The sequence below is a fragment of the Crocodylus porosus genome, unplaced genomic scaffold, assembly GCF_001723895.1.
Source record: "Crocodylus porosus isolate Cpor-Errol unplaced genomic scaffold, CroPor_comp1, whole genome shotgun sequence".
Lineage (NCBI taxonomy): Eukaryota > Metazoa > Chordata > Crocodylia > Crocodylidae > Crocodylus > Crocodylus porosus.
The window spans coordinates 115807004-115817176 of NW_017728943.1; the positions used below are offsets into that span (position 1 = coordinate 115807004).

The 10173-nt window shown below is 43.1% G+C and overlaps 1 protein-coding gene across 4 annotated transcripts in view; it reads right to left on the minus strand.

The window, feature by feature from the left end:
* TIAM2 (T-cell lymphoma invasion and metastasis 2) overlaps positions 1-10173 on the minus strand; it is a 268351-nt gene that overhangs the window by 125048 nt on the left and 133130 nt on the right. For all 4 annotated transcript variants that reach the window (XM_019550041.1, XM_019550038.1, XM_019550040.1 and 1 more), the window contains 3 exons: positions 8778-9213; positions 2987-3159; positions 1080-1304 (listed from right to left, as the gene is read on the minus strand). In XM_019550041.1, coding sequence (XP_019405586.1) covers positions 1080-1304; positions 2987-3159; positions 8778-9213 — 834 coding nt within the window. The remainder of the gene's footprint in view (positions 1-1079; positions 1305-2986; positions 3160-8777; positions 9214-10173) is intronic.

A 10173-nucleotide genomic window follows, 5' to 3' on the forward strand; every position in this document is an offset into this window, starting at 1 on the left:
TAGACATTAGGGCTGGAAGGGACCTCGGGAGATCATCGAGTCCAGCCCCCTGCCCAAAGGGCAGGAAGTCAGCTGGGGTCATAGAATCCCAGCAAGATAAGCATCCAATTTACAAGTTACTGCTAGTGTAAAGTGCTATCCAGTAGTTATAATGTGGTTAGCAAAATGGCCTATATATCAGGAACATGATTAATCAAAAAATTCCTAGCAGATAAAAGAAACAGACATTACACTATCAAAATCTGTTAACTGGATTATGTGCTCTTTTCACTATCTATACTGTTTTGGATTACAAAGAAAACTTGTCAAAAGTTATGATTAGCCAGTACCTTTCTTCATACTGCAAGTTATAATAGCAAGACAGTACACACTTCTGCACAATGGGGCAATTTATCCCCAGTCTGTACCTGCTTCCACGTGTTTTTACAAATAAAGAGAAAAGGTAACAGAGAAACTTTTGCCAGAGCAAATATATGCACAGATAGTGATACTGTTACACAATATTTCGTTTTTATTTCTAGTGTAGTCAGGAATAAATTCTGTACTTCTTCCTCATTTCCCAAGAGGTACTGAGCATTGGCTTCAGGTTCTTAACTTTTACCACTTATCCGTGGCTAAATAATGAGACTGCAAGATTTGGCCTGCATTAAAAATTCAGATATTGTAACTGTCTTGGGGTTTTTTGTTTGTTTGCTAATGTTCAAAAGTAAGTTTTTATATGAGCATAATGAATTCTGAGCAACAGAATAAGACAGGAATACCCTGCTAATAAGTGATCCACAAAGGATAGAATAGCTCTAGTCTTACTTTTCCCAATATGTTGCATATCCACATGTAGAAATTTAACTACTAATGGTACTTAGGCAAAACTGCCTAGAGCTGTTACTTTTTAAACCACTGGCTAAGTCTTTTTATGGCATTTTACGGCTGCTTGCAATTTCCCAGTTTTGACGTTTAAATCCAAGGGAACACTTAAGAATAAGTCTAGAAAGCATTAAAATCTGAGCCTAGAGCAGGAGAATTTCTGTAATGATAAACTGCTGCATGTAACCAAACAAACCAGTAGAAATCGGTCGTACCTGATTCTCTATGGCTTTCCTGTTCTTTGGATCACTGACAATAGAGAGCTGTAACTCTGCCATCTTTTTCATCTTGCCATCCATGTCAATCTTCTGGATGAGGCTCTTTGTCTGATTTTTCAACAACCTGACAGTGTCCTCTTTCCCAAGCTTTTTTGCAAAGAGGGAAGCACAAGCTGAGTGTATTGCTGTAACCCAGTTTTCCAGATCAGTCTGGCTTGTTGCCTACAACACAAATCAAGCATGCAACGTTATTTTAAAAAATAAACAGACAAATTGAAACAGGGCTTGGATGATATGAAAGTGCTTGACCGGTATTTGATGTCCAAGAGTTTGCATTTAGAACTGCACAAACATAACTTGAGCAGGCTGCTGTTAGCCTTTTCTCTACTGCATCCTGGCTCTTGCCTCCACACTTATGCTTCTGAGCCCTGCGGGGTATTGGAGTCGCAAGGAATTAACAAATAGAGCCCAAGAGAGCTGTGGAGGTGCAGAGACCTGTACTACTGAACCCCTCCCCTCTCCGTCCCCACCCCAAGTATTAAAATTCACAAGCTAAGACAACTCCAGACTTAACTGGCCTCAGGGACTGTCAGAAAAGTGAGGTCTGAGGGTATGGGGTTACATATTTAAATAAACATAAATTAAATGGATGGAGCATAGAGTGCCTTGGGAGGACACATTTGCATAAAGTATCTGCCAACATCATTTTAAAACCACAGCTGTGCATCAATGCATTTTTAAGCAAATGGTTCCAGTAAGAACCAAAGTTTATTCACTTTTCCAATAAAACAACAAAGAAAATAAGCTTGCAAATATTTTAACTATATTTATGGGGTCCAAACCTCAATATCTTGCTCTCACACAATCCCACCTCCCCCTTTTGAGGTCAATGGATTCATGGTTGGGTCCACCAGCATACAGCTATGGAATCCCAGTGCACAAACTAAGAATCCTGGCAATTCCCTATAGGCTTTTAATGACTTACAAAGCTGGAACTGTAATGGCTTAAAGAACTGGTGACCACCTGGTTTTTCAAATCCCATCCATTCCAGCTCCTTTATTATTTCTGTAGCTGTGACTGCCTGAGTTAATTGGTAACCTGAATAGGCTCATGGCAGACTTGGAAGAGTGCTGAAATCATGACAACAGTAAGAGAACTGGAGTAAAATGTTCTGACTTCATGCCTGAGACTCTCTTTCATGTCAGGCCCAGACAGAGAGACTTCTCATCTTCTTTTGTCTTTTACCTGGCCATTTTTGCACTCGTGCCTTCTTTTCTTTATGCTCATGTTATATTTGACCTGACCTTCTAATTCCGATAGCATCTGATGAAGTAAGCCCACTACTTATGAAAGCTTATGCTGTGCATCTCTGATTTAGTCAGTCTATAAGGCATAAAATCTACCCTGCTTCCTGCCTTCTAATTCTCATAATTTCTGCTTCTCAACTAACTGATAATCTTTTCCCCCCACCTTGTGTTACCTCCCTGTTCCCACCTCTACTCCCACTTTAACTGTCTCCTCACCATTAAGATTTTAATAGCTTTATACCAGCAAAAAAGCAGAAACAAAAAGTTTGTCAGCTCACAACTATATTATAATTATTATTTATAATTTATTAATAATTTATATTATTTATATATTATTAGTTATTATTATTACTATAACCCACATTTTGATTATATGGCCCATGGTTTTTTACTTCCTGAAGCAAATAATCCCAGTCACATCAAGTTCTGCTTAAGGAAAGACTGAATAAGAACTAAGACATCAACTTTACAATTTGGCTTATATACAAAAAAGGCAAATATGTAACCTATTAAGACTACACACACATTCTCTCTCTCTCACCCCCCACCCCTCCCACACATATACATATATCATATAAAATGCTGATGATGGTTACCTGAAATAGATATACATCTCCAAAAGAATTGCTGAGGCAGAACACATTTTCCTTCTTGGGGTGTTCAGGGACAGACTGCACTATGCTGTCCTCTGCAAAGAGGGCATATCTAGGTGCACTGCTCTGCTCCATGGAATTCCTCCCATATGTCTCATAAAACAACAGGGTACAACCTTGAGGATGAAGGAAAAAGAAGGGAAAAAAGTGAGTTCCTAGACCCAGGAGTTATCTTCAACTATCTATCTATGAATGAAGAGTTGAGACCAGGGATGCACATTAATGATAGTGACTATTACAGCTGTCCCCCGATCTGAGTTTGTGAGAAATGGCCATTTGCAAAGGTAATTCTAACTATACAGACAGGAAATGAAAACTGGTATCCAAAAGGAGAAAATATTTTCTGAAACAAGCTATCTTGGACAAAAAGGTAGTTCAGTCAACTCAGGATGCCAAAATAGTATATATAGAAAGGATTAATTTTTGCACAGCAGAAGAAGTGGCTGTATTTCCTTATAATTTACAGAATCAATTCTCTCAAACATCAACGCTTGCTAAAAGGGTTAGGAGAAATTCACTTGTTCTAGTCTTCAGATAATGCAGGCTCAAACTCAGTTTGGTTCCTGTGTTTCTATCTGCCAGTTTCACACTAAGACATTAATCATGATCCAAGTAACTTAGATGTTACAAAGGGAAATGGGTGGGTGCACGTGCGCACTGTATATATACACTGGGAGAGCAATTCAGCAGTGTGCAGACAATCCAGAAAGTTTCTGGAGAGTGCTGGGGACAAAATTCCTGGTGCAACTGCTGGAATGACCAACTAGGGGCCATGCTCTTCTTGACCTGCAGCTCACAAGCAAGGAAGAATTCATGTGGAATGTAGTAGCGGATGGCAACTTGGGCAGCAGTGATCACAAGATGAGAGAGTTCAGGATCCTGAGGAAAGGAAAGATGGAGAGCAGCAGAGTAAAGATCCTGGACTTCAGAAAAGCAGACTCTGACTCACTCAGGGCACTCAAGAGTGCAAGAAACAAGCCATCCTGATGAGCAGGAAGACAAGTATGGCAGAACACCACCTTGGCTTAACAGAAAAGTCTTCAGTAAACTAAATCACAAAAAGGAAGCTTATAAGAAGTGGAAACTTGAACATGTAACTATGGAGGAGTATAATAATATTGATCAGGCATGTAGGGATGAAGTCAGGAAGGCCAAAGCACAACTGGAATTGCAGCTAGCAAGGGACGTGAAGGGTAACATGGGTATGTCGGTAGCAAGAAGAGGACCAGGGAAAGTGTGGGTCTCTTACTGAATGGGAAGGCAACCTAGCGAGAGAAGATGCAGAAAAGGCTGACGTGCTCAATGCCTTTTCTGCCTCAGTCTTCACAGGCAAGGTCAGCTCCCAGATTACTGCACCTGGCAGCACAGTTTGAGGAGGAGGTAAACATACAACACTCACCTCCTCCTCCAGGTTGAGGAAGAGGTGACAGTTCAAAAGAACAGGTTAGGGACTATTTAGAAAAGCTAGACCTGTACAAGTCCATGGGACTGAATGGGATGCACTTAAGGGTGCTGAGGGAGTTGGCTGATATGACTGCAGAGCCATCTTTGCAACCTAATGGTGATCAGGAGAGGACCCAGATGACTGAAAAAGGGCAAGCAGTGCCCATATTTAAGAAAGGGAAAAAGGAAGATTCAGGGAACTACAGACCAGTCAGCCTCACTTTAGTCCCTGGGAAAGTCATGAAGTAGATCCTCAAGGAATCCATTGCAAAGCACTTGGAGGAGAAAAAGGTAATTAGGAACAGTCAGCATGGATTCATTCACCAATGGCAAGTCATGCCTGAGCAACCTGACTGCCTTCTATGACTGCCTCTGTGGATGTAGGGAGACCAGCGGATGTGGTATACCTTGATTTTAGCAAGGCTTTTGATACAGAGTCCCACAACATTCTCACAGGCAAGCTAAGTACAGGTTGGGTGAATGGACTGTGTAAGGTGGATAAAAACAAAAAATGGTTGAAGCATTGGGCTCAGAGGGAAGTCATTAATGGCTTGCAGCCAGTATCAAGAGGAGTGCCCCAGAGTTCGGTCCTGGGGACGGTTTTGTTCAATGTCTTCATCAACAAGCTGGAAGATGAGATGAAGTGCACCCTCACCTAGTCTGCAGATTACACCAAGCTGGGGGGAGTAGTAGATATGCCGGAGAGTAGGGCTAAGATTCAGAGCAACCTAGAGAAATTGGATGATTGAGCCAAAATTAATCTCATAAGGTTCAACAAAGGACAAGTGCAAAGTCCTGCATTTAGGATGAAACAATCCCATGCACCTAGTACAGGCTGGGCCTGTCTGGATCAGGGTTGGGCAAATTGGGGCTATGGTGGACTCCATTTCCCAGCAGCCCCTGTGGCAGCAGCTCCTTCTAGCTGCTACCACCATATCCAACCTGGCTGCCCAGGCACCCTGGCCAATCCATGCCAAACTCACCAGCAGGGACTGGACCCACACAGACAGGGCACACGTCTGGGAGGCTGGGATGGGGGCTACAGCCAGGAGTAAGAAGGGGAGGTGGGCCAGGGGACTGGAATATTGCAGGGGGCTGGAGCCAGAGCAGAGCTGGAGCCACTATCCACTCCCTACATGCCCCTGCGACGAGCACTGGTTCTATAGACAAGGGCATGCAGGGAGTGGATCACAGCTTTGCCCTGGCTCCAGCCCTGCACATTCATCTCCACAAGATCCCAGACCTGGACCTGGCCCTGGCCCCAGAGCAGCTCCCTGTCCAGCCATGTGCCCTGCCTGTGCCACTCCCAGTTGGCTGCCGTAGAGACCCCAGGAGCAGCAGGGTCATGACAGCATGGGGCTGGGTTCTGCACCCCTGCACTGTCACTGCTCCCTTGCTCCGGGGGGGTCTCCATTTAGACTAGTCTGGAGCAGCACAGACAGGGGCTGCTGGAAAACAGAGTCTGGCTGCCAGCCAAATTCACCATTTGCCACCCCAGTCTGGATTCTGCTCTCCAGTTTAGCCCACTCTATCCACTGGTTTATACCAGCTGTTAAAGACAAACCACTTCGGATTTCTCTGAATTTACTGTTTGTGCATATTACATTTGTTTAAATATATATTTTGACCCTTGAGTTATGAGCAATGTACAAATATTTTTCAAACACATTAAATGTTGAAGCAACTACCACAATAATTTTTTTTTTTGCTAGGTATGTATGCGAACATTTTTATTTGAACCAGGTTATAAGAGATTTGTGAGCATTGTAAGTAGCTGGGTCCACATATTCACTGTATTTCTGACTGCCCCGCTGGGGCCGATTATAGTCTTCCTGTTTTGATCAAAAGCTCGAATTGAAGGGGAATTGGTGGGAGAGCAATTTCCCTTGTTAAAATAAATGAATTAGAGAAGACAGATGGTAAGGAAAGGTCCTCTTTCTATAGATTTACTATTCGATCTTGGATCTTGATGGCCCTCTAAGTATAGTGAAGGCCTCAGGACATTGATGAATTTAAGTCTGGCAGGTAACCAGATGGTTGTGAACCCTCTGTGTATTTATAATTAAACACATCTCAACAGAATGTAAAGAAACATGCTGCTCTCTATTCACAGAGGTGACTATTTTTAAGTAGTATTTAAAAATATCTTGGCTATTTAAATTTCAAGAACAAATTAAACTGAAATTTACTCAAAACCTTTAAGTAGTAAGTGTCTAATTCTGATTTAGTTAATAGTATTTAAAAAGAATTATGCTTTGCTATCCACAAAGGTAAGTTTACTTCAGCTACAGAACTCTTTACAGGATGGTAAGGATGCATTAGCAAGGAGGTAAAGGAACATATATTTATGAAAAGCTAACAAAGAAAAAAAAGTTCCTGTTATTGTAAAGATACCTGTAACACTAAGGAAAAGTATTCACAAGTAAAGATGGAGAACTAGGCTGAAGGATTTGCCCATGAATGACTGGTGCCTTCTGAGATGGGGGGAGGGGGAAAGCACCATTTGTCAGGTGGCAGCATCAGTGGTAAGCAGGGACTGCCCACAGATGTTGGCCGCAGCGTCAGCGGCGGGGGGATGGTGACCAGCGATCAGCGACTGCCCGCAGAAGCCAGCGGCAACCAATCTGGGGGGGGGCAGAAAGGGGGGGGCATATGCCCCCCCACCCCACGTCACCTATGGATTTGCCAAAGGCTATCCACCAGGTCCACTGGATTCCGTATTAGTGCTCTGTCCTATCAGCCATATTGTCTCCTGGCCTGAAGAAACGCTGAGTATGATACTGCAATGTACTTTGCATAAAGTGTTTTGTGAGTGCTTCAAGAAACCACTAGTGGCATAAAAGAGCAAACTCATATTTACTCAGAAGCTTAAACAAAGGCAAAGAAAAAGACAACATTAAGATGACACTTTATTTCCCACATGTTGGCAGGTGTGATTCATTTGATTACCTCTATCTAGTGATAAGAGGTCCTTCAACCTGTTAGATCTGACTTAACTTTGTTTTGGGTTGTTGGCAACAGATTTCAAAATTATTGTACAAAGTGACTGTATTCCTTTCTTTTCTCCTGATCTTAATTTTAATACATTGTATTATCTTAGTCGTTCCCATTACTTCCTGTTTGGTATTTATTTTTCTTCAGTGCTACACCCATACATGGTTTGTTTTTCTTGAAAGGGCAATCTTTGGGAAAGTTATTATTTTCCCTTCTCCAGCACGAAACACACTAGGAAACTATTAAGGCTGATTATTCCCTTGCTTATTAGCTTAACATTATGTTTACTGAAAGGCTGATCCTATCCACGTTAACTATAAAATTCGACATGTTCACCCATTAAATTGCTCTCCTCCCCACAATCTATGTTGATATTCTTCCTTGTGCTCCTTGATGCCCTGTTTACAATTCATTTACGGTCTCCACCAGACTCAAGAGCACATGTACAACTTTGGCTCCAACCCATTACTCACTTGCCAACCACAAAACAGTATTATATTCTAAAAGGCCCCATTTATCCTGGTGCTAGTCAAAAGCATTAGTCACAATTCTGAAGGGTGAAGAAAGCAATAGAGATATAGGGCAGCCAGAAAGAATTCAGTGGGGTATATGAGGGGCCACAGTGGGGATGAGAAGGGCCAGGTTACAGAGCTAGGGCCAGAGATCAGAGTCCTTATGCTGAGACAACAACAGAAGAATAGCTTCTTCTAGCACGACTGCCTAAGACTCTCTGGCACACAAGCAACACTGACAGTGACCTGTTTGTTAGTGCATCAGCACCGTAGGACTTCACTCCTCATAATGCCACTGCCTGGCACAGAGGACAGGCAAGGCCACAATGGCTACAGAAATGACTGTGTCTGCATTGACTCATCAGTACTTTAAAAACCTCTTCAGTAGGATCAGGAAAAAAATAAGGGCGCCTGTACACATGCTGGGAGGCTGCTCTGACGTACTGTAATTATAATGTGTCAGAGCAAACGCGATTAATTGAGTCTGCGGAAGTGTGCTAATTAGCATGCTCCAGCCAGCCTCCACATCTTGTGTATCAGCATCCCCAGACTTCAAAATGGTGGTGGGGGCACTTTAAAGCTCATTCACTGAGCTTCAGTTAAAGTCCCCTAACTGCCATTTTGAAGCACAGCGATGCTTATACACAACCTACCTCAACTGGGTTTCTGGAAGTTGAGTTTAGGCACAAACATTTGAATCACTCAAGCTTCACAAAGTGGTTAACAAACAAAAGATATCCTTCCTGTTGACAGCAGGTTCAACGAGTAAGTGAGCAATAATTTACCTTTAAGTGTTATCCAATACTGCTTCCACTTTCTTCGGGCAACCAGCTCAAGCTTTTTCTCTTTCTGTAGAGTTACCAGCGGTTTGAAGAAGAGCCACCCTGCTTTGCGCACAACTCCCTGTTCTTTTTCATACAGCAGATCCAGTTGCTCCAAGGAGCTGAGTGATTCACTGCTAGAGTCCTCCATTTCAGTCGATGTGTCTGTGTTCTCAACATTAGTCCTGCTTATGTCAAGCTCCCGCATGAAATTTTCGTAAATGTTCTGCCTCAACACATCACTGCTGATTGCATTAGTAGATTCACTTTTCTGTGACAGAATGGGGCCAGAGCCAGGTGACCACAGCAAACTGGATACCTGTGGTGGTGCCAGAGTATCCGTAGCAAGGTTATCAATTCTGTTGTCAAAATACTCGCTGCCTTCTTTGGCTTTTGGCTCCTGTTAAATAAAGCAAATTGCAAGGAATCAATGACTTGAGGGACAGTGAGGAGGAATTTTATAGCAGGTTTTTTGGTTTTTTTGTTTATTCCATTTGAACTCTTCCGAAGTGAGTCTGTTTTTGCCTATGTGATATGTTGCTAATCTTACTGGATACGCCTTAAAGATAGTGCAGAATTCATCAGTAATTGCTTCCTACAGTCTGATGGGCACTGGAAGCAGAACTACATACAACTGACAACTGTACATTAATCTCCTTTCCCTAGGTCCCTGGCACACATTACACTTAAAACACGATTAACTGGTTAATTATGTCTTAAGTAGTGAGTTCACCTATTCATTCAACTAATGGCCTGATGAAATGGTTAAAATCCCACAAAGCTATTATATATTTTGTGTAATGGGCAATAACTTTGTGGCTGGTTCCTATCACACCTTTAATTGAACATGTGGTCAGTGCTCCCAGCCTCTGGAGCACACAGGAACCCTATAAGACTCTTGTGTGCCCCAGAGGCTGGGAGACCTAGTCAGCTGATCGGAGCTCCCAGCTAAGGGAGCACATCAGAGTCCTCAGCTCCCATGCACTTCCCTGGCTGGGCACATCCATCAGCTGATCAGGGCTCTGCATACCAAGGGTTCCATATGCTCTCCTGATCAGCTGTCCAGGACTCTGCCATGGGAGCACAGAGGAACCAAGCTTCCGACTTGCCAGTGCAGGGGGCTCATGATCCTGGGTTCCCCCAGCACTGGCAATGAGGGCTGTGTGAAGATTTGATTCAGCAGAGATTCGGCCCGATTTGGTGGGCAAATCTCCAAATTGAATCAGAGGACCCTTTAATCTCCCTGAATCAAATTGGAACCCTCCAAATCGATTCTGGCGACTGGTGCCTTCTGGGTCTGGAGGGGGGCACCTAGGGTCCTCCTGCGGCCAACTGCCAAGCTGGAAGGAGCACGGGGAGC